At 45.1% G+C, this 25,406-nt stretch overlaps 1 protein-coding gene across 5 annotated transcripts in view; it reads right to left on the bottom strand.

Moving 5' to 3' along the window:
- LOC143487703 (NACHT, LRR and PYD domains-containing protein 3-like) overlaps nucleotides 1-25,406 on the bottom strand; it is a 267,073-nt gene that overhangs the window by 92,589 nt on the left and 149,078 nt on the right. Inside the window, exons 20-22 of one of the 5 annotated variants that reach the window (XM_076986788.1) lie at nucleotides 12,905-13,081; nucleotides 12,101-12,277; nucleotides 11,343-11,937 (exon numbers count right to left, since the gene is read on the bottom strand). In XM_076986788.1, coding sequence (XP_076842903.1) covers nucleotides 11,910-11,937; nucleotides 12,101-12,277; nucleotides 12,905-13,081 — 382 coding nt within the window. In that variant the 3' untranslated portion in view covers nucleotides 11,343-11,909. Of the gene's footprint in view, nucleotides 1-11,342; nucleotides 11,938-12,100; nucleotides 12,278-12,904; nucleotides 13,082-25,406 lie in introns of those variants that run through there. The other 4 variants (XM_076986790.1, XM_076986797.1, XM_076986787.1 and 1 more) reach the window with 4 other exon arrangements.

The raw sequence follows: 25,406 nt of genomic DNA, 5'->3' as shown, positions 1-25,406 counted from the left end.
TCCTCTGAAATAGATTCATGTGTCTCATAAAATGATGATCCTGCTCAGTCTCTCTCACTCTGATCTGAATCTGTTTGTTCTGTTCAGTTTCTCATATGACTCTGTAGGAGGTGGAGACTCCAGATTCAGGTTTATCTCCATATTTTAACAGATCAGTATCATACTGGCTCTCTCCCAGTGCTGAATAACAGCACCAGAGTGGGTCACAGGTAAGTGGTTCACAGGTAAGGAATGCAGCCAGACTGCTACAAGTACACACACGTTGTATCATGCACAACATACAGAACTACTGTAAATAAATGACACCTCTCTGATCTGAGAACAGTGTAGCTGCATGTAACGCCTGTGGTGTCTGGGAGCAATGAGGGGGATTCATGTACTGAACAGAGTGTAACGAATCAAGGGGGTGTGATGCAAACGCAAGTATCAATGTGATTTATTAAATTAAACAAAGACCAAAAGGAACAAGAGAGAAAAACTAAGGACAGAAGAATATACACTACAGGCATGATAATCTGTCACCTTTCGGCGAAATTCGCCATTTTGAAGTTGAAAAGGGTGACCTACGCGAATCGTGTAGATCCGATGAGTTTTTTTTTTTTGGAGGGGGGGGTCCTGCAGATATTTTATGGATATATATATATATATTATCATATTGACTTAATAAGCATATAGAGCACTTCTGAAATCGGCAATTTCAATGACACAGTGGCCAGCAATTTCCGCCCAGATCCATCATAGAGGCCAAATTGCGTTTATACGAACGTTCTTCATTCATGTTGTGACGCTAAACGGGACGTGAAGCAGGACCTAGTGATATCTACACCGGGACACGGCAGAGGAGCGTACATTTACCACTACATTTAACAGATCGTACATTTACCAGTGGATTTAATTGGGTGATTAATGGTTTCAATCGTTTTCATATTTTCCGGTAAAACAAAGTTACTGCCGTTCGCTACAGCGTTGAACACTGTCAGAGCTAGCCACAAGCTCCTGTGATAAATAGGTAGATAGATAGGCCTATTAAGTTCGCGTCAACCCCGTGTATTTAGCGGTGACATAAAATAAGAAACAAGATTTTTTTTCTAGTGTCTGTAGTTCTAACTGGTGAATCCAGGGACGTGTGAGGATAACATTCGCGCCAGGGCTGAAAAGCTTGAAGATGAAGTTGCAAACTCTTGTCATTTGATAGTCTACCCTGTGCTTTAGCCCATGTTAGAAGCCTTTTGTGACAAAATAAAAACACGTGAACCCTGGTATTTTTTACACTCATTTTCGCCGCTGATGTTATTTATTGGTTCATTAAGATGTAATGGTTTTGACTGAGCCATCCGGAATGGCGAAAGCAGCTTTTCGCGTTTACGGATCTTGTCTCCGTCAAGACAGGTCAATATTTTTCAGCGCGACATTACCGTGAGAGAAGTCAACAGGGAAGACTCTGTGTTTCAATGTACTACTCTTCTTACTCGCAACTCTCAAAATTTAAATCTTTTTTTTTTATATCTGAATCTGACAGTGTCTGAATGTCATGTCTGACATATATTATGTTTAGTATCTCTATGTTCAATGGTTCAATTATTATTGTTCACTTCTTTTTTATTTATTGTTCAATACTTTTCAGTATTGCTCTAATTTTGGTTAGATAGATAGATAGATAGATAGATAGATAGATAGATAGATAGATAGATAGATAGATAGATAGATAGAAACAACCACCCCGTCAATAGTCACTGTACCAGCAGCACCCCCCCCCCCCCCCCCCCCCCCCCCCCCCCGGTCTTCTCACCCTTTTAACCCCTGACACATTTTCATGTCTGACACTAGATCAAACATTAGATAGCCAACACGGCAACCAAGCAACACACTAAATGAAACACCACTTAAACACAATACTAGAAATATTTAAACTTAGACACACCACAGGAAGGACTACTTTACTTACGACAACGGATGAACTAACAATCACTAAAGCATGACACAACCACAACATAAATTGGACTGAATCAACTGGATGAACAAGAAGACTAGAATGCACAGGGAATTAATGCACACACTTAGAAGCGAGAGACGAAGGCTACAACAGAGTCTTAACTACTAAGGGGGACAGATTCACGGGGAGAAATATATGAACGAAGAACACATAAAATAGAGAGTCAGGGAGGGGAACAATATGCGAAGGGAAAATACAACTAACAAGGAACAACTAAAGTAAACCAGCAAAGAGATAAGAGAACTAAAACAGGGATGACAAAACAGAACAAACCAGACCAGCACACGGGATAAAAGAAGGGAGAGCACAGGCTACTGAGCGCAGAGAGAAACATACACAGGCTCATGCAGGAAACATGGCAAACACAATGACCGACATCGAGAGGCTAAAACAGAGGGGATAATATACTTTGACACATGGAGGAGAAACGAGACGCAGGTGAAAACACTTGAGGACATGGGCGTGACAAAGAGGAGGGAAACCAAGGAAACGGGGAAAGTAGGCGGGACAAGGGAGGAGGGCGGAGCTGGACGTGACACAGAGTGAGGTGTCGTGAAGGACAATCCAAAATCAGGGTCATATAAATAGACCAAGGTCAAATCTGACAGTGAGTTATTCATATTTAATATTTTACAAAGACTACACCAAACAGCTGTAGAACACAAGAAGCTGTAAACAGACTACACTGGACAAACCAAGGAAAACTAAGAACAAACACCTGGTAATACTAATGAGGGGCGGGGTTACACACAAGGAGGGATCAGAAAAACACTGAAACCAGAATAAGAGGACAGAGGCGGAGCCAGACATGACAATGCAGCTCCCAGATCAGAGGCCCCTCCTGTTCAAAATTACAGTGGAGGAACAGACCTGCCCAGCTAAGAGTGTTTTACAGTCTTTTCATTGATGAACTGATCAGAGATCAGTCCAAACAGAGGGGGATGTTCAGTGCTGTTTAACTGTGTACTGATGAACTGTATCTGTACCAGCAGGATAGGAGTAAACATCTGTACCAGCAGGATAGGAGTAAACATCTGTACCAGCAGGATAGGAGTAAACATCTGTACCAGCAGGATTGTAGTAAACATCTGTACCAGCAGGATTGTAGTAAACATCTGTACCAGCAGGATAGGAGTAAACATCTGTACCAGCAGGATAGGAGTAAACATCTGTACCAGCAGGATAAGAGTAAACATCTGTACCAGCAGGATAGGAGTAAACATCTGTACCAGCAGGATAGGAGTAAACATCTGTACCAGCAGGATAGGGGTAAACATCTGTACCAGCAGGATAGGAGTAAACATCTGTACCAGCAGATAGGAGTAAACATCTGTACCAGCAGGATAGGAGTAAACATATGAAGAGACTTTGAGAATGCTGGTGGTCACGTGAATCCAGTGCGTGTGGTAGGAGGTGTTGATGGTGTGTGTAGACACCCTGATGATCTTCTCAGTTGGTCTCACGAGCCTCTGTAGATGCTGGTGGTTTGAGATACCAGTGCACATATCAGACAGCTGTTAGACATGTTAGACAGCTAGTCAGGATACTGTTGCCCTGTAGAAGGGGCTCTATGTGGCAGTGCTCATGTTGGTCTTCACTGATGACTATTCCATACATGACACATGTTGTTTTTTTTTGCACCTGCCCCCCACGTACACCCCCACCCCACACCCAAGACTAAGAGGCAACGCCCCCCCCCCCCCCCCCCCCCCCCCCCGAGCCCCCCACCACCACCAACCAGGACAAGCACACAGACACCCCTGGTCTACAGCCGCAGCCCTCCAGCCCCAGGAAGTCATTGACACAAGCATAACAAAAGTTATGAACCATCTTCATTTCAACAAATGGCGATTCGGGGCTCGTCAGGATGATTTATGCTAGTGGCTGATTCACAGAGTCACTCAAAAGAGTCTTTAGATGCCTGTCAGCAGAGGCCACAGTCAAGTAGCACTGGACACACTAAGTGCCACAATCATGTGCTGCTACAAAGTGCCATTTCTGGGTGGTACAGTGGTCACTTTCATGCTGCTTACATGCTACGTACACGCCAAACAGGGAAATTTAACAGAAAGACGCGTCTCCCAATTACCTGAATGAATTTCACAGACTTTTTTTTCAAGTAATAATGGTTTCAGGTTCAGGTTTTGGTGACACTGAAAAAGCTCCATACAAATGTTCATGTAATTACAGATTAGGTAAATAGGGTTGAGGTATTGACTTTAGTTTAGGTGCAGTACATTTAAGAGTCCAGCAGAGGGTGCTGTGCCTTTGTGCTGTGTTTTCTGATTGAGCTCCCTTTGTGGTCTTGACATCTCCCAAGATGCAACAGTTTTCATATACCTAAATTCTTTCATTTTCATGCATGTCTGGTAATGATCTATGTACTAATTAGAAAATACTACAAACTGCAGGTTGTATTTCTCTACATGGATCCAAGATTTGCTTGTGTGTCATTTACATGATTAGACTTGGCAACAAGGTAATATCCATTAAACCATCATGCTTAGAGCTTTTCATTCAGCAAATACCCTGTTTACGGTACCATAGATTGATGCATACAATTTTACAAGATCAATAATGCGTTATTTATCAAGTATATATGTTTGCATCCATATATACATCCATTCATCCTTTTATTGATGCACACATACATCACACCATTGATTACTGTATCCATTCAGTGTGTGTTTAGTGAAGGATCCATTATTCTTCCTGATATGGTAGACAGCGCTACCTCGTAACTGAAGGGATTTAAGGTGTAAGTGTGAACAGGTTTATGACAGTCTGTGTCCTTTAAAACAGTGTTGAACACACAGCATTTATATCCTACTCATAATGTGCATCTTTGTATAAAACAATTATCACAGGTGTTGTCCTATTTCATATATGGGACAGCTGCCTCAGAGTTTAGCAACGATAACTAAAAGATACACACAACATAATATTGTGATTTTCCATGTTTAAAAATCTATAATGCAATACTGTAATATTTCTGTGCTTGAATGTTTGTTTTTTATTTCCTTGAGAAAACCAAAGAATCTTCTCTTATTCACCCTGTTCACCTTATTCACCCTACATACCCTATACACCCTGTTCACCCTATTCACTCTACTCACCCTGTTCACCTTATTCACCCTATACACCCTACTCACTCTTTTCACCCTATTCACCCTGCTCACCCTACATACCCTACTCACCTTATTCACCCTATACACCCTACTCACCTTATTCACCCTGTTCACCTTATTCACCCTATACACCCTATTCACCTGTTCACCCTATTCACCCTGTTCACCTTATTCACCCTGTTCACCCTACTCACCTATTTTTCCCCATTAATATCTTATAAAAACCCGTGAAAGAGTGAATTCACAAAAGCTAAAGCGTGAAGTGTGGCAGGATCACTGTAACATAATACAAAAAATAAGTATGAACTAACTTACAACTGAGTGCAAAATAAATATTAAATTAAGAGCAACATTAAGATAAAAACGGTACATTCAGAAGAAAATATGCAACTAAGTAGTAACAAGGTTTCCGTAGGTGAACCTGCGGAAGGATCATTAAGCAAATAAAGTTCCCTAATGTCAAATGTCTTGAATCTCATGAAGATATTCAAAGGCCCAGGGTCATATAGGATATGAGCAGTGTTTAGAGTAAATAATGAACCTTTGATTTGAACACATGAAGGACGCTCTGAAGCATCAGTGTCCATTTAACGGGTAGCGCCGCACGGCGTCTCCTCCCTGTCTCTGTGTCTCCGCGAGCCTCTGGGAAAAGAGTTTTGCAGCTGCATCTTTGTTCCTGCAGGGTGGATGAGCTGCGTAGACACCCGCCTGCCTGCTCTCCTCCAACACCACCCCCGCCTGCCTGCTCTCCTCCACCACCACCCCGCCTGCCTGCTCTCCTCCACCACCACCCCCGCCTGCCTGCTCTCCTCCACCACCACCCCGCCTGCCTGCTCTCCTCCACCACCACCCCACCTGCCTGCTCTCCTCCACCACCACCCCACCTGCCTGCTCTCCTCCACCACCACCCCACCTGCCTGCTCTCCTCCACCACCACCCCGCCTGCCTGCTCTCCTCCACCACCACCCCACCTGCCTGCTCTCCTCCACCACCACCCCACCTGCCTGCTCTCCTCCACCACCGCGCGCACCTCCTCAGTTCCCTCTGGCCCGTGTGAAGTGTTTAAAAAAACTCGGCGCCTGCCGCTCGTAGGTGTGAGGTCGGTTTCCCCACACACGGTGTGTGAGTCTGGGTCTCACAGCCCTCTCCCTCTGTCAGCGTGCGTGGGGTTTTCCTACTTCTGTGTCCCTGCCACAGCACCGCACGGCGCCCGGTCCTACCCGGGGCTGAAGCGGCGTGCGTGTGTCTCGTGGCCCTCCGTTCTCTCCGTCCTTGAGTGGTGGGTAACTACTAGTTCTCCACCCCCCCACCGCTACGTGTGCTCCCCTCCACTGGGGACAGGGTGGGCGCTGATGGGGAGGCCCCTGGGTGCTCTCGCTCTCATAGGACGATCTCCAAATTCGCCAGAGGAGGGCGCCAGAATGCTTCCTACAGAGGAAAGTAAATTCTTGTTAACTACAGTTTGGTGAATTTAAGGTACATAAACTGTTCTTCGGTTGCTTAATGGATGTGATTTGTAGTAGTAAAACAAATTAGAACAAATCATTTGTTTTACTACTACAACTCACATTCATTGATTCGTTGCTTACTACAACCCATCTCACCCTTTGCGCTCCCAAAATGCTGGATTTCTCCTAGTTACAAAAATTTGTAAGACTACAGCCAGAGGCAGAGCTTTCTCCTTTAAAGCCCCTCAATTATGGAATAGCCTTCCAGCTCCAATCTGAGATTCTGACAAAGTTCCAATTTTTTTATCTAGACTTAAGACTCACCTATTTAATCAAGCCTTCAGTTAATATTCCCCTTGTAAGGTGTGGGGCTTAGACTTTGAGATTTCTGGTAATCTATGTTGATGCTGTCATCCAGCTGTGTCATGACACAGGCATGAAAATGGGTCAGGGGTTAAAAAGGTGAGAAGACCGGGGGGCGGGGTATGTGACGTCATGGGCATACTGCGAGGGGGGGGGGGGGGGGGGGTTGCTGGTGTACAGGGATACAGCGACAGGTGATGCCAAATATTACGGAGCTTGTAAGGTGACGTCATGTAAAAAATATAATAACGCGTGGCCACGACTTACTAACGCATGCGAACGACTTACTAACGCGTGCGAACAAGATAATTAAGTATTACTTTATATAAGGCCAGGTTTACCTTCCTTGGGCAGTCAGTTCGCGAACATCCCTGGGATCTGCTTGCTTTGCTGTGAAAAAATAAACTTTGTTGCCGCGTGTGAAAGGCGACGTTAGTATCTCGTTCCCACGCGTTAATATGTCGTGGCCACACGTTATTTATTTATTTTTTACATGATGTCACCTTACGGGCTCCGTAAAATATAGTAAAATCCATAAAAAAAAAACTAAAGAACAATTAGGGTTGCCACCTAGGTCTGACAAAAAACAAGGACACTGTCACACTGACACAGGGTGGTGAGTGTAATTTGTTGACCGGGGGTGGCGAACGTAAAATGTTACCAAAGGGGTTTAAAATGGACACAGCGAGAAAAAAAGACAGATTTAAAGTGTGCAGAAACAGTCTGAATCGTGGTTTGAACTAACCTAGTTTTTTTGCCGGGACCAAATATTAAAAAGAAGGAAAACCGGGACAAACTGGGACAGCCCGGGAAAACAGGGACAGGCACGTGAAAACCGGGACAGTCCTGGGAAAACTGGGGGGACAGGTGGCAACACTAATTTACTAATTAAATTAGTGTTAAATAAACACTAAATAACACTAATAAACTAACACTAATTTATTTAGCACAGTCTGCTCTTTGCTCTTTTTGCAGTTCACTTCAATTAAAAAAAAACACAAAAACTAAATAAAATACAAAATTTCAGTGCACTTAACATACACAAGCAGATAGCAGCATCACTATATTTTTGAGAATGAACATTCATTAAAAAATAAAACAGCAGCAGTAGTTTGTACTCCTAGCAGCTTGTACTCCTGTCCCTGTGCTTTCACTGATGTCTGCCTGTAATTGTCAAAATGGACACAAGGGGTCAGAATGACGGAGCTGCCCACAGCATTGCCTGTGTGCATTGTGTAAATATCGGACTCTTGGGCTCATATATTGGCCAATGCTGATTATCTAAGAAATGCCAAAAATCTGACCGATTAATCCGATTATATCGGTCAATCACTACTCAACTCAACTCAAACTTTATTTATAGAGCACATTTCAAACAACCGAGGTTGACCAAAGTGCTGTACAGGATGAGAAGCTGCATTGGGAATAAAAGTAGGTCTGATAATGTCACAGTTCCAAACAATTATAATCAATAAACAGAAGCAGTGCAATGACATAGAAAATATAATAAATAAAACTACAAATAAATAAAACAAATTAGAATAAATAAAAGAAAATATAAAACAAATCAGAGTTATCAGCAAAACGTCTATTTAACTATAATTAAAAGCCATGGAGAATAAATGTGTTTTTAAAGAAGATTTAAAAATCTCAAGAGAACCTGCAGATTGAATGTGCCCGGGCAGGTTAGCGCCCTCTAGTGAGACCGTCGGCGGGCCCAGCTCCTTTATGGCCTTATAAAACATATTAAACATTAACATGTTTAAACATTAAACATTTCCTATCCCATCTACATGCCTACCGAGTTTTAGACGTCTACGTGCAGCCGATCGCGAGATATCTGGCTTTGAAGTTAGTGACAAAAGTGCACCTCGCGGGGGGGTCTCCCAACATATCCGTTTAAAATACATATTTATGATGTGAGATGTCTTAATGTTTTGTCACCTAAAAATCGTATACTAATAAGGCTTTAAGACCTTAACATTGTAGATCCGTTGTGGGTAATACCTTAAAAAGCTTGCTCACCTCACTGCAAAATTGTGCCTAATCCACTTCCTGGATGAGACGCTCCGACAAATCTGCCCCCTACGCGTCACCGAAGCGTTTTGAAAGCTGATTTGTTCTCTTATTACGAAGCTGCAGCGGTTCTGCTTTGATTTGAGTGGTTTTTATTGGTCAGAAGAGGGTAGTGACTTTGAGTGACAGCTTTTACAACCTCTCACCGCCACCCCGGTAGATCTTTCTGACTTGGTCATCTTATAAGTAGCTCGCAAGCTGAAAACTGTGGGCACCCCTGCGCTATAGGGGCCTTTTTCTACACCTGTGAAATGAAGTTCACTTTGTACCTTTGGGTGAACAATAAGGACAAGTGAGACAGTTTGTTTATTTCATAAACAGCATAACTGACATCTGTAACCATTAGAAATACGTAGTTCAGTACTTTATTTAGGACACATTTCTTTCACTCTTGTTCAAGTTCCCAAACAAACACCTGTTGCCCAACAGCCCAGAGCAAACGGAGCGCTGTGCCCCCTTTGACCACTAGATGGCAGCAGTACACTACAAATTATTCTCAATAAGAACACATTTTAAATGAATTCAGATCTGTATGTTTATTGCACCAACATACATCTATTTTCTGCATATAAATGCATTAACATGTCCTTAATAAGCAACAAAGACAAAACAGTTGCTTAATAAAAAAGTGCAGAAAGGAATTTGAACTCCTTCATATCAAAGAACTGTAATGCGTAGCGCGCTGTGGAGCGAGGAGGCGGACACAAACGCTGAGAAGAGCGAGATTTAACAAGGGGAATTAGGCGAAGTCGTTTGTACACGGGTCAAAACGGGAGAGCCGTCCAAGTGGTCAACAGGACAGGCAGGAGTCGTAACTGGAGAGCCATTCACAACAGAGAAACACAACGGAGACGGAAAATACCAGAACAGCGATGACAGATAATCCACAAAACCGAACAAACCACAAATAACAGACAACGGGCGAAACACAGAGATACAAGTACACAGGACTAAACTAGACACAACTGAACACAATGACGACACGGGCGTGGCAGACAGAGGGAAACCAGGACAACAGACACGCAGGGCGGGATAACCGGGCAAGGAACAACACCGACACGGGAGAGGGGGGCGTAGCCCTACGTGACAAGAACAAAAAAGTCCTGCTCTATCGGTTTTTTTTCTTTTAATTATTAAATTATTATTGATGTATTTGCGGGCCGCACTGAGTGAGGACGAGGGCTGTGTGTGGCCAGTTGCCCATCCCTGTTCTACATAATTTACAGCAGCGTTTCACATCAACACCTTCAGAACTTTTTATTTGTAAATGTTTTCCCTGTTGTAGGTCACGTGATTAAATTAAAGAAGGACCATAATAATCTAATGATGTAGGAGTCTAAAAACACACCTACATGTACAGTTATCTACACACACACACACACACACACACACACACATTCATTCATAATAATCTAATGATGTAGGAGTCTAAAAACACACCTACATGTACAGTTATCTACACACACACACACACATTCATTCATAATTATCTAATGATGTAGGAGTCTAAAAACACACCTACATGTACAGTTATCTACAAACACACACACACACACACACTCATTCATAATAATCTAATGATGCAGGAGTCTAAAAACATACCTACATGTACAGTTATCTACACACACACACACACACACATTCATTCATAATAATGTAATGATGCAGGAGTCTAAAAACATACCTACATGTACAGTTATCTACACACACATTCATTCATAATAATGTAATGATGCAGGTGTCATGTGGTCCTGCCTCCCCCCTGTCAGTCTTGTCTTTTGTTTTGTTCTCTGTGTGTTTTGAGTGTCTTTTATTTTGACATTTCCTAGTTGTCTCTGTTTTCACACCCCTGCCGTGTTCTCTGCCCCTCGTTATCACTTTCAGGTGTGTCTTGTTGTGTCCCTTGTTTAGTTGATGTATTTAAGTCCTCTGTTTGGTCTCTGTGGTTTTGGGTTATTGTAACTTGTGAGTTGAATGTTGTTAAGCTGTATAGTGTAATCTGTGAGTATTTGGTTTGTCTCTATGACTTTTGTGGTTCTTGCTTCTTTAGTGTTAGTTTTATTGTTATCTTTGGTCTTTGTATGAGTTGTGTTGTTTTTGTGTTGGACAATTGTATTAAAACCTCTTAAAAGCTGCATATGCGTCCCACCTGCCAAGCCCTGTTTGTTACAGTAGTAACAAAATGTAGGTGCATGAGTCTAAAAACATACCTACATGCACAGTGATTTTCATCTGGTGATTTCTGGACAAAAGAAACATTGAAATGATAAAGCATGTATGGATGAACTGATGTCAATACCTGTATTAAAGGTTAAATTATGGTCTACACTGGGCTTTACATGTTTAATTCATATACATTTATTACCTTCAGACTACATTTTATAAAGATTGGAGTAAAATACACAACATTATCTTCACACACACACACAGTTCCTGGTTCACTTTCATATTGTGATAATTCCACTTATTCCACCTCTCACAGTGTTGATGGTTATGAACTTGGAGAACATAAAACAAAAGTATAAAAATATCATCACAATCACGTATGTGTCTGTGTATGTATGTGTGTGTGGTTGTCCTCTTCACTGTATAAAGTGCCATATTTTGTCAATTGTGATTTTTTTACACAGCAATCGAAATTTGTCCTCCGTATTTAACCCATCTGTGCAGTTAACACACACCAGTGATTACTAGGGGGCTGTGGTGCACACATGCCCAGAGTGGTGGGCAGCCCTAGCCCGGCGCCCGGGGAGCAGTTGGGGTTAGGTGCCTTGCTCAAGGGCACCTCAGTCATGGCCTCAGGTCTGGGAATCAAACCCACGACCCTCCGGTCACAAGACCAGTTCCCTACCACCAGGCCATGACTGCCCCATGAGAGACTCAGATCAGGTCAGATCAACTTCAGTGTCTCCACTGAAGTGGTAAGATACTGTAAGACAGAGAATAGGACAGAATCAGACATGAACACACACTCATCACACTCTATACACAAACTCAATCAGTGTAAACACTCATTGTAGGGTCTCCAGTGTACAGTGTGGATCCTGTGTGTGTGTGTGTGTGTATGAAGAGTCAGTAAGTCAGTAACTCACTGTAGTTTCTCCAGTGTACAGTGTGGATCCTCCAGTAGAGCAGAGAACTGCTTCACTCCTGAGTTTCCTGGATAATTGTAGTTCAGATTCAGCTCTCTCAGGTGTGATGAGGGGTTTGACCTCAGAGCTGAACACAGAGCAGCACAGCCTTCCTCTCTAATACTGCAGTAAGACAGACTGTAGAGAGAAGGAGAAAAACTCACACTTACACATCAACACACACGTGAACACAAACATCTCTCTCACTACCACACACACACCTTGCCTCACACGCACAAGCTCACATGCGCAAGCACACACACACACACCCACACAGAGTTACTGGTTCACTTTCATAATGTGATAATTATACTTATTCCACCTCCACAGCTCCATAACATCACAATGAACTTGGAGAACATAAAACAAAAGTATAAAAACATTCATTTTATTTTTTCTGAACCATTTTACGGAACTTAACAATCATATGGCAGCAGTTACAGGACGTGTGTGTGTGTGTGTGTGTGTGTGCGCTTGTGTGTGCGCGCGCTTGTGTGCGCGCGCGCTTGTGTGTGCGCGCGCGCGTGTGTGTGCGCGCGCGTGTGTGTTGAGTGCGCGTGTGTGTATTTGTGTGTTGAGTGCGTGTGTGTTGAGTGCGTGCGTGTTGAGTGCGTGCGTGTTGAGTGCGTGCGTGCGTGTTGTGCGTGCGTGCGTGTTGAGTGCGTGCGTGCGTGTTGCATGCGTGTGTGTGCGTGCATGCGTGTGTGTGCGTGCGTGTGGAGTGCGTGTGTGTGTGTATAAAGTGTCAGTAAGTCAGTAACTCACTCTAGTTTCTCCAGTGTACAGTGTGGATCCTCCAGTAGAGCAGAGAGCTGCTTCATTCCTGAGTCTCCTGGATAATTGTATTTCAGATTCAGCTCTCTCAGGTGTGATGAGGGGTTTGACCTCAGAGCTGAACACAGAGCAGCACAGCCTTCCTCTCTAATACTGCAGTCAGTCAGACTGTAGAGAGAAGGAGAAAAACTCACACTTACACATCAACACACATGTGAACACAAACATCTCTCTCACTCCCACACACACAACTTGCCTCACACGCACAAGCTCACGTGCGCGTGCACACACACACACACACACACACACACACACACAGAGTTACTGGTTCACTTTCATATTGTGATAATAATTCCACTTATTCCACCTCCACAGCTCCATAACATCACAATGAACTTGGAGAACATAAAACAAAAGATAAATAGATAGATAGATGGATAGTCAGTCAGTCTGTCTGTCTGTCTGTCTGATTGATTGATTGTCCACAGGGGAAATTTGTTTGTCAGACAGAGCAGATCACATAGGTATACTTAACACATACCCTCCCCTCTCCCCACCAAACATAAATACATATATAAACACATACACGTCAGACAGAGCAGATCACATAGGTATACTTAACACACACCCTCCCCTCCCCACCAAACTAACGATTTCGACGGGCAGGCATGACGCAAACGCAGGAATTTAACTAATTTATTCAAAAGATAACCAAACTACCTACAATACACAGAACCCAGGGAGAGAACCAGAAACGCAAAACAGAAGGAACCAAACCATAGCCAACCAGACAACACTCATACGGGGAATACTTAACAAGAACCAATACTACAATAGATAAACAATGGAAAACGAACCCAGTGCACACATACGTAACAAGGAGGGCTACAGAGCTAAGGACATGAGCAGGCTACAATGTAAAACACAAACCAAGACAGGAACTAGGGCATTAACTAGACAAGAAATAGCGGAACCCAATGCTTGAACACAGAGAAACAAAGGAGCTAAAACACACAGAAAACATACCACCAAGGAACGAAACAACTGGGACTGCAAAGCACACGGAACATAAAGTAGCAACAGGGGGGAGAGCACGGCAAAGAAGCAAAGAGACCTGGAGAACATACAAACAATGACCGACAAGGAGGAATGGGGCAGGGAACCTAAATACACAGAAAACAAGGAGGAGAAACGAGACACAGGTGGAAATACTAAAGACGTGTGACAGACAGAAAGGACTAAGGCAACAGGGAAACAAGACGGGACAAGGGAGGAGGGCGGAGCTGGGCGTGACACAAACATAAATACATATATAAACACATATACGTCAGACAGAGCAGATCACATAGGTATACTTAACACATACCCTCCCCTCCCCTCACCCCACCAAACATAAATACATATATATAAACACATACACGTTAGACAGAGCAGGGGGGTATTCCAAGAAGCGGGGTTAACAAACTCTAAACTTAACCCTGAACTCGGAGTTGTCTTACCCCGATCTGACATACTCAGAGTTTTCGGTTCCAAAACGGCGGATCGGAGTTAAAGTAATCAGGGTCGCTCAACTCTGAGTAGGTTGACCCAGACACAAGCGCGTTCACGCGTAACCTTGAAAGGCATTCTTAATGGAACGCAGATAAATAAGATTTATCATGGACTTAAACGCGAAAATCAGCCGAACATCGTATTTCACACCACTGTAGCTTGAAGTATTAATGACTGCGTATGCAGAATATTTAGATATTATTAAACGTAAATGTAATACTGCGGTAGCTGCTAGAGAAAGGCAGTCAGCATGTCAAAAAATTGCCAACAGAGTTAATGCGTGAGTGAAAATGATATTTTTATATTTAGCAGAAGGGTGCGATTATATTATTATTTTCTCCACCTTTATAATACTGTATTGAGTTTTTAAATATTTTTTTATTGAACACTTACTAATTCCAGGTCTAATCTGAGTGGTGTGAAACACACATGGCATCAGATAAAAATGAAGTAGAATATTGTACAAAGTGGTATGGCTGTACATAGCTATATCTTATTCTTAAAATATATTATAAAATATATTTATTTACAGGAAAAATGAAATAATGAAACATAACAGTGAATTTGACTGTAATGTATATTAAAAGGTTACAGGGTGGATGGTGGGGTGGGTGGTGGTGCATGATTTAATGTGGAAAGCAGTGATTGCAGATGGAGTCTCTGACAACTCCACCATCTGTGTTGTCACCCACATGCATGTAAGGTTCCTCGTCTGTGGGCATGTCAGAGATGGTAGGCTGTCGCTCTTACTGGATGGTTGCAATGTTGTGTAATACCACATATGCCATTATTATGTGGCACGCCCTATCAGGGGTTACTCTGAGCCCCTTCAGGCACTGGAACCTGGCCTCGAGGATTCCTAGGGTCATTTAAATTCTTGCCCTGGTTTTGCTGTGGGCCTGATTGTAGCGGGACTGTGGTCCAGGTGCAGGATCTGAATAGGGAGTCATAAGGTAGGCCTATAGGACAGGCAGGGATACCCTCTGTCTCCATGAAGGAGGCCGTCATGTCCTATATCACACTAGGGTTTGCAAAGATTTAACTATTACACTGCATGTGAACAACTAGCAAAACTACAGCAGGCCTACTCTGTTCAGATTTGTTGTACAGTGTGGAATCATACACGGATCCTGGCCATCTGGCTTCAACATTTGTGACGAGGTGAGAAGCATCACATATGATCTTGATGGGAAGAACAGTCAGTTACAATAGCTACGTTATTTTTGTTACCATTAAAGAAAAGTACATTATTCATTAAGGATTATAAAGGTTAGTACCTGTACATTAATGCTATGGATGAATTTTCATGTTCTAATGGTGCTGGAATAGGTAGCATATGTAGGTTCCATCAATACAGCCAATCACTCTAGGAAATCCTTAAAAATGTAAATGGAATGAAGTTTGTTATATACTGCTTCTCCTTTGCTTAATTTCTTTATTGTCCGTGTGAATTAAAGACAAACCAATGACGCTGTGGAATTCCTCTTTGATGTCCATAACTGGCTTAAGCCCAGGAAACACCACAAAACTGGGCACTAGTCCTTTTAATGCCAGACATAGTTTTCGGACAGACCGACATACAGTAGCTTTGCTGACAGATTCCGCATCTCCTACAATATAAAGAAAACTTCCACTAGCAAAAAACGAAGACCGATATGTAACAATCTGGAGAGAATTTAGGGCTGATCCGCGATGTGTAATATTTGAAATGTTATTATAATAATAAAGTTATTGATGTAAGTAATGGATTGTGCTGAAAACGATAACGTTCATTAAAAAAATAATCCGAAAATGATAGTAGGCCTATGTCTATTCGGGGTTTTATAAGGCGTTCCCGACGAAGAGCTCGGCGAATAAACTGAGTTTCAATATCCACATGATCTTCGAGGAAAGGACACGTCATGATGACGTGTTTGTAACTCTGGGTCAGGTCCAAGTTAACCTGCCAGCGAGCAGGTTAGCTTCAGAGCATAAGTTGCTATAGTAACTGACTCAGGTTCTCTCTGAGCTCGGTTTCTGGAACGGAAAACCTCGAGTTTCCGTGAACTCTGAGTTAACTTACCCGGGTTTTCTCGCTTAACCCGCTTCTTGGAACACCCCCCAGATCACATAGGTATACTTAACACATACCCTCCCCTCCCCTCACCCCACCAAACATAAATACATATATATATAAACACATACACGTCAGACAGAGCAGATCACATAGGTATACTTAACACATACCCTCCCCTCCCCTCTCTACACCAAACATAAATACATATATAAACACATACACGTTAGACAGAGCAGATCACATAGGTATACTTAACACACACCCTCCCCTCTCCCCACCAAACATAAATACATATATATAAACACATACACGTCAGACAGAGCAGATCACATAGGTATACTTAACACATACCCTCCCCTCTCTACACCAAACATAATTACATATATATAAACACATACACGTCAGACAGCAGATCACATAGGTATACTTAACACATACCCTCCCCTCCCCACCAAACATAAATACATATATATAAACACATACACGTCAGACAGAGCAGATCACATAGGTATACTTAACACATACCCTCCCCTCTCCCCACCAAACATAAATACATATATATAAACACATACACGTTAGACAGAGCAGATCACATAGGCAGTCCAGCAGATGTCACAGAGGACACGGGGAAGCGTTCCACAGCCCGCCGTGTGCTTACATTCAGAGCAGCTATCGCGGAGGGCACAAAACTTTTCCCAAACCGTGCCCGTTTCCACGCCAAAGCCCTGTATCTACACCCTGATGGGAGCAGAATGAAGTGGCGGTTGAGGGGGTGGCTGGGGTCATGTGCAATCATATGTGCTCTGTTTCTGGTGGATTTGCTGTTCTGGTCTGGTAAGTTGGGGGTGGGTAGGCCTATTATCTTGGATGCAGTGTGAGTGATGCGTATAACTTTGTTCCTATTGTTAATAGTTAACATGTTTAAAAAGCAGGGTAGACAGTATAGGAGGATGGGTTGGACTATGCTCTTGTACAGGAGAAGTAAGTGACAGGGGGCAACAGAAAGAGCTTTAAGCTTGCGAATAGCTGTAAGTCTTTGTTGGCTGCTTTTATGGATCACCATGATATGTTGTTCAAAACTGAGTTTATTGTCCAGGGTGAGTCCAAGGTATTTGAAACAGTCTACCATTTCTACGGTTTCACTGTCTATACAAATGGGATTATGAATAGTGTGTGTTTGTGATCTGGGGTTGGTAATTACTAATTCTTTGGTTTTACTGATGTTGAGCTGGAGATAGTTGTTTGTGCACCAGTTTGTGAGATGAGAAATGGAGTCTTGGTATGCTGAGATAGAGTTATTGTCATTGAGGAGTGCAAGTATAACGGTGTCGTCAGAATATTTGAAATATGTGGTGATATGTGTGAGGCTTACACAGTCATTGGTGTACAGAGTAAAAAGGAATGGGCTTAGGACACACCCCTGTGGGGCACCGGTGTTGATAGTGGTGAGTGATGAAGAGACTGTACCTATTCTGACGGATTGTGGTCGGTCACTGAGGAAATTGTGAATCCAGTGAATGAGGGCTGGAGAGATGTGCAGCTGGTGAAGTTTGTTAATCATCAGGTGACGCTGAATTGTATTAAAGGCAGAACTGAAATCAATGAACAGAAGTCTGGTATAGTTGCCGGGTGTTTCTAGGTGTTGCAGGAGGGAGTGGAGGAGACATGCCACAGCATCCTCCGTCCCCCTCTTAACCTTGTAGGCAAACTGATGTTGGTCCAGATGTGGGCTGACAACTGGAAGGAGAGTTCTAAGGATTAGTTTTTCCAAACATTTCATGATTATTGAGGTAAGTGCGCCTGGCCGGTAATGATTGAATTCGGAAGGGCGGGGTTTCTTGGGTATTGGGATGATGGTAGATGTTTTCCACAGAACTGGTACCGTAGCAGTGCTGTATGATTCGGAGAAGAGTGGATGATGGGGGAAAGCTTAGCTGCACAGTCTTTAAGCACTCGGGCACTGATGCCATCCGGCCCCGGAGCCTTACCAGGCTTACATCTCCTCAGCTGCTGGCGAACATCCTCAGCTGTGAAAGGGACCTGCTCGGCTGGCTCCTGGGTGGGAATAGCCTCCAGTAGATTCGTGCATGTGTCTGAGTGGTCTACTGTGTCGAACCCGGAGTAGAAGGTGTTTAGGTCCCTGGCAAATGCCTTGGGGTCTGAAATTGCGTCTAATTTGTGCTTGTTCTTCTGTCCTGTGAGTATCTTTATTTTTTCAAAGGCCTGTTTTGTGTTCATGGTGCTGAATTCCTGTTCCAATTTATCTTTATATTTAAGTTTAGCCTTAGTAATGTCATTTTTTATTTCCCGGTTAATGTCTTTGAGTGTAGTCCAGTCTTGCCTCAGAAAAGCCACCCGTTTTTCTCTCATTCTGAGTTTGATGTGTTTGGTGATCCAGGGTTTGGAGTTTGGAAATCTCCTGATGTGTCACGTAGGGCAACGCCCCCTCTCGTAGCTGTCACTCTGGGTTCCCTCATGTCCGTGTTCCCTGCCTGTTTGTCCCGCCCTGCTCGTTGGTTTTGATGGATTCCTTGTTTGTTACCACGCCCCTGTGTCATTGTCATCACCTGTCCCTAGTTTAGTATATTAGTCCCTGTGTCTCCCAGGTCTAGTTGTCGGTCTTTTTGTTTTTCTCTGTGTTTTGCCTGTTCGCCCCAGTGCTGCTGTTCCGTGAGTCTTCCTTGTTGTGTTCGCTATGTCTGTCCGTATTTCGTGTCCTGACTGCCTACCCGTTATGACCCATGCCCGTCACTTCGACTCTGTCTATGGAATTTCCCTTAATAAATCTCGCTCTCCTCAGCGTTTGTGTCTGCCTCCCTGTTCTGCCCCGTGCAGAACGTTACATGATGGTCTTTGTTGGTATAATCATATCAACACAGAATTTTATATAATCTGTGATGACGGAGACCTTTTCCTCTAGATCAGATCACCCTTAAAAATGTCCCAGTCTGTGCATGCAAAGCAGCCTTGCAGCTCTGCAATGGCGTCCTCTGACCACTGTTTGGCGCTGTGGATCTCAGGCTTCTCCCGTCCACAGACCAGTGCTGGATAAAATCCTTTAAAATCCCAAATCTTTGTATAAAAAAAAAAAAAAAAAAGTAAACAGTTACACTATATAAAGTGCATTTACATCTTGTAATGCTGGGGTGCAGCATGAAGGACGAGACACGGATCCTTGCTTTTGCAGCCAACGTCACTGCTTTATTAACAGAAGCGCAAAACAGCGCACACAGAAACACCTACACATACACGTAACGTGGAGAATCAGACAACGACAAGCACAAGACACTGCGCGAACGCACATTAAATAGACAGACAACATGAGCCCCGAGTGATTACGAGACGATCCACAGGTGGGACGGATGAACACACACAAACAACCACACCCACGAGAATCCACTGACGCAGACGGCAAGACGCAGACGACGTAAACACACGCCCACAGGGAGGGGTCCGGAGCTGTTTCATAACAAAACCCCCCACCAGGGGCTCGCTACTCCCGGAGCGTCCGGCGCAGCTGGAAAGCCCCGAACCTAGGGCAGGACTGTCACGAATACTCTAAAACACCCTCCCTGGGAAGACTGGGGAAAACACGTTAGACACAACGAACGGGACGTTCACAAACACACAAACAGGCACAGCGACACACAGGGCCACGAAAGGGCAAACGGGATTCGGCAAACAGACGGGAATACAGACGAATACAGGGACAGACACACACGTAACAGGCGCCAGACTACGCGCCAGAAGAAGGGCGATTAGGGGGGAGAGATCCGGAGCCGCCGGAGCGGCGGTGGGCAGTCTCCCTCCAGCCTTCGTTGCGAACCCACCAGCGCCCACGGGTACCGCTCGGCTGGCGAACGCGCCCGGTGCAGCGCGGCTGGCGAACGCGCCCGGTGCAGCGCGGCTGGCGGACGCGCCCGGTGCAGCGTGGCTGGCGGACGCGCCCGGAACAGCGCGGATGACGGACGAGCCTGGTGAGCCGTAGGGATCTCCCTCCTCGCTCCGCGACCGCGCTCTGGAGCGGGCAGTGTGGGCTTCTTCTCTGACCTCCATCTCCTCTTCCTCCTCACTGCCCAAGCTCCAGACCATCGGAGAGCCTGGACTCTCGCCCCGAGAGTAGTCCATGGCGCTCCTGTCGGATGGGTCAGGGGACGCACTCACCACCGGGCTGGTTCTCCCCCTCACGGTCTTCACGGAGCGCTCTGACACGGCGGTGCTTTGCGGCGCGGGGTGGGGGGGGGTGGGGGGGGGCTGAAGAGCGGTGGTGCCGCTTGCTGGGCTTCTTCCCCTTTTTGGGCTTCGCCTTGTAGCCTGGCATTGTGTCTCGTTTTCGGCTTGTCGTTCTGTAACGCTGGGGTGCAGCATGAAGGACGAGACACGGATCCTTGCTTTTGCAGCCAACGTCACTGCTTTATTAACAGAAGCGCAAGACAGCACACACAGAAACACCTACACATACACGTAATGTGGAGAATCAGACAACGACAAGCACAAGACACTGCGCGAACGCACATTAAATAGACAGACAACATGAGTCCCGAGTGATTACGAGACGATCCACAGGTGGGACGGATGAACACACACAAAAAACCACACCCACGAGAATCCACTGACGCAGACGGCAAGATGCAGACGACGTAAACACACGCCCACAGGGAGGGGTCCGGAGCTGTTCCGTAACACATCTATCAAATTAAATTAGTGGTGGGCCGTTAACGGCGGTAACGGCGGTTGTTAATTTGATAATCTTATCGGGCGATATAAAAATTATCGCCGTTAATCTATTCTTAAAGTTGGGTTGGGAACCGGGTCAAAATGGGTAAGCAAACTATGATGACTTTCAACTTGATAGTTTAGCTCGGCTGTATTCCTAACTAAATTGCACAGTAGGGGCGAGAACGAGTTTTCAAACCTGTGAATTACAAATCGTATGTGTGTTTGCATGGATGCAGCCACGAAGTCGCCAGGTCTGCTTCATGGAAAATTCATTTTTAGGAACGTAAAGTGTTACCGGAGCGGAGCTCGGAGCGGTCGTTTTCTGCATGGTCCTAGCGCTAGATTCGTCGCTATTTAAATATTTATATTTAACCGTTAAAACTGCAGAGGACCAAAACCAGCTTTTGAAAAAGTCCCCCCCAAATTACGTCCGTGAGGTTAAATGTACTAAATGTTGGCTTACATTTCAAATATCATGTTTAGCTGAATAAACATGTTATCAACCCCTTTTAACCCCTAGATGCATAACTGGGTCTAAAATGACCCGAGAAGGTTGTTTTCCTGAAATATCTTCACAATGAAAAATTGTTATCTTTTCATATTCCAGGTATTCCTCAAAAAACATGTTTTTTACCTTTTATAAATTTTAAGAAATTGTAGTTTTTGTATTACTACCCCAAGTTTCCATAAGTGGGTCAAAAATGACCCGCATGAATTTTCTATGGAATCCAATGGAAACCTTTGATTTTTTTCAATGGTGGCTGTCAGAAATAAATCAAAAGTGGACTACACATACTATTTGAGAAGTTTCATCCCTCAGGAAGATTATTTTACACAGCAAGAGCTGATACATGTAAGTATAATCTTCATAATATTATGACATGAATAGTAATAATAATATTCTGTGTGTCTTTCATGATGTCACGTGCGGCTACGCCCCCTCTCCTAGCTGTCACTCTGGGTTCCCTCGTGTCTGTGTTCTTGCCCGTTTGTCCCGCCCTGCTCGTTAGTTTTGATGAATCCCTTGTTAGTTAACACGCCCCTGTATCATTGTTTGCACCTGATCCTTGTCTAGTTCCATGTATATAAGCCCCTGAGTCTCCCTTGTCGGTTGTTTTGGATGTTGGTTTTTCGTACCAGTTTGGATTGTCTTTCGCCTGTGGTTCGTGTTCTCTGTGTTTCCCTGCCTTGCTCGTGTTTGCCTTGTTTTCGTTATGCCCGTGTATCTGTGTTATTCGGACTGCCCCCCTGTTTTAGTGATGACGATTATGGAATGCCCTGCAATAAATCTCGCTCTTCTCAGCGATTGTGTCCGTCTCCGCGCTCCGGGGCGCGAGCCCCGTTACATAACAACCGACCTAACAAGGACACAGCGAGAGAGCGAGACTCTGGTAAGTTCAACCGCTGTAATGAGATGTTGACTGGTTTAATTCGGTTCGACTCTCCGGTATTACAGCGCGAACAAACCAGAGACAGGAATTCCCCTTGCGCTGTGGGTACAGGGGAGTCTCGTCGCCGTAAAAACAAAGCGAAATCACTTTCGGTTTCTGGCTTTAGCGACGAGCTCCCTGATGAGCGCTACGTGTCTGCCCGACTCGACACACGCTACAGGGAGGAGCAACCTGTAGCGCGAGATTCGGGTAGACGGAAGGAATGTGCAGACGAGCGTTGGCTTGGCTCTCGGTTGGCTTTCAAAAGCCATTGTGAGCTCCCGATGCCTCCGTCGAGGCGGAGTCACAATGAAAGCCACCGAGAAGCAGTTGTGTCTGTATGTTCTTCCAGGCGCAGACCAGACCGGGGAAGGAGGAAGACCACGCCCCCGGTTCAGAGCCCCGCTGCCACAACGCATGAGGTCGTCGCCTACCCTGAGGAGCTCCTCCCTCCTTCAATCCTGCCGGCCTCACCCCTAGAGACGCCCAAGAATTTTTTGGGGGGGAGTAGTGGTCACTCAAACCAGGAGTGGCCGGCTCGGACCCTTGATGACGTCAGCCCGGTGGTTCCGCCCCCCGAGGACGTCAGCCCGGTGGTTCCGCCCCCCGAGGACGTCAGCCCGGTGGTTCCGCCCCCCGAGGGCGTCTCACCCACGCCGATTCCTGTCTCCGCGACCCAGGAGGGGTCGTCCACGCCGGTTCCTGTCTCCGCGACCCAGGAGGGGTCGTCCACGCCGGCTCCTGTTCCCGCTGCCTGCCTGCCGGCTCCTGTTCCCGCTGCCTGCCTGCCGGCTCCTGTTCCCGCTGCCTGCCTGCCGGCTCCTGTTCCCGCTGCCCGCCAGCGGACCCCGCCTGTTCCCGCTGCCCGCCAGCGGACCCCGCCTGTCCCCGCTGCCCGCCAGCGGACCCCGCCTGTCCCCGCTGGACGCCAGCGGACCCCGCCTGTTGCCCTTGAGACTGTGCTGCCCCCTGTTGGGCATGGACTTTGTGTTCCCCCTGCTCCGCCCTGTGCCTCCTATGTTCTGTTGCCCGTGTTCCCCTTGCCCCCTGGTCCCATCCCTGGTTTTGTTTTGGTCCCTGTCCCCGTGGTTGTGTCTGTCAAGGTCTGTGTTCCTGTTCCCATGTCTGTTTCCGGTGGTGTCGTCTCTGTCCCCGTCCCCATGTCTGTTCCCCAAGTAATGACCCGCTTTGTGCCCGTGCCTGTCTCTGTGGTCCATGCTGTCTTCACCTCAGTGTTTGCCTCTGCCTTGTCCCCTGGCCCCACTCCCGTGTCTGTCCCCAGTCCTGTACTGTCCAGCCCTGCTCCTGCTCCTTGCCCTGTCCGGTCTCCCTGTGCCCCGTGTGCCGCCATGCCCCAGCCCAGCTCCTGGCCAGTCTCTGGTTTCTCTGTCCCTGCCATGCCCCGGTCTCCGTGCCCTGCTTTCCCCTGGTCTGTTCCTCCGGTCCGTCCCGTGTCTGCTGTCCCTGTCCCTCCCCGTGTTCCGTGGTTCCCTGTCTTGTCCTAGTCTGGTTCCCTGTCCTGTCTGCCCTTGCGTGCCCCGGAGTGGCACGCTTTGAGGGGGGGTTCTGTCACGTGCGGCTATGCCCCCTCTCCTAGCTGTCACTCTGGGTTCCCTCGTGTCTGTGTTCTTGCCCGTTTGTCCCGCCCTGCTCGTTAGTTTTGATGAATCCCTTGTTAGTTACCACGCCCCTGTATCATTGTTTGCACCTGATCCTTGTCTAGTTCCATGTATATAAGCCCCCGAGTCTTATATACATGGAGTCTTAAAAAGAGAGAGGAACTGTCAATGACTGAACAGTTATAGACACACACACACACAAAATGGATGTTCGCTATGTTCACATTTATCTATTACTTTTCTTGGTAAATTAATTTTTCAAAGATGTTAAAAAGTGAAAAATAAAGATATTTCAAACATGAAATCATTATTGTGTGGTCTTAAATATAATACTAAATATTATAGAAGTAATTATTCTTAACCAAAATGACAAAAATGGCACAAAAAAACATTGATTCTCATCGGGTCCTTTTAGACCCACTTATGGAAGGGTATAGGGTCAGTCACTTGTGCATCTAGGGGTTAATGTACAGTATGTAGGCTTACAAATTCATGTTTAACTGAATAAACCGTTGAACACAAGTAGCCTACATTTTATTGAGCATGTTTTTCTTCAAATATCAAAGTAGAACAGCTTTCTCAAGCAGTCATTGATGCATTTTGGAAACAGGAGATGAGCCCCTGGTCTAATGCACCCTCTGTATTAAAAAACCCTATCTCAAAAACTGACTTTTAGTCATTACTTGGGTAGCACGCATATGAGCCATTTTAATATAGATTAATCTAGATTAATCTAGATTAATTTCAAGATTTCAGTGAGATTAATCTAGATTAAAAATATTAATCTATGCCCACCCCTAAATTAAATTAAATTCTCTCAACCTGAGACAACTGGTTTGTTCACAACAGAAGTAAACTTAACAATAAAACCTCTATCCTTAATTAAATAAATCAAATACACAGTCTCGTAGACATTCAGGAACTTCAAGTATTTTCTTAAATAATGTCGCCACCTTGAAAATGCCAATTTTTCTTCGGCTTGCTCCTGCCTCGACATTTCTGCCTCTTCTCCGTTTGTGTCGCGTGTCTCTCCGTGTCACTGGTGTGCTTCGGCGCGCGTGTAAAAACACTGGCTCTGATTCGCTTACTGACTTGTTAAGTTAAACAGGTGTTACACC

Source organism: Brachyhypopomus gauderio, unplaced genomic scaffold (genome assembly GCF_052324685.1).
Source record: "Brachyhypopomus gauderio isolate BG-103 unplaced genomic scaffold, BGAUD_0.2 sc49, whole genome shotgun sequence".
Lineage (NCBI taxonomy): Eukaryota > Metazoa > Chordata > Actinopteri > Gymnotiformes > Hypopomidae > Brachyhypopomus > Brachyhypopomus gauderio.
Note: the sequence above shows the minus strand (reverse complement) of the source record. Positions and strands in the feature narration are given on the sequence as shown.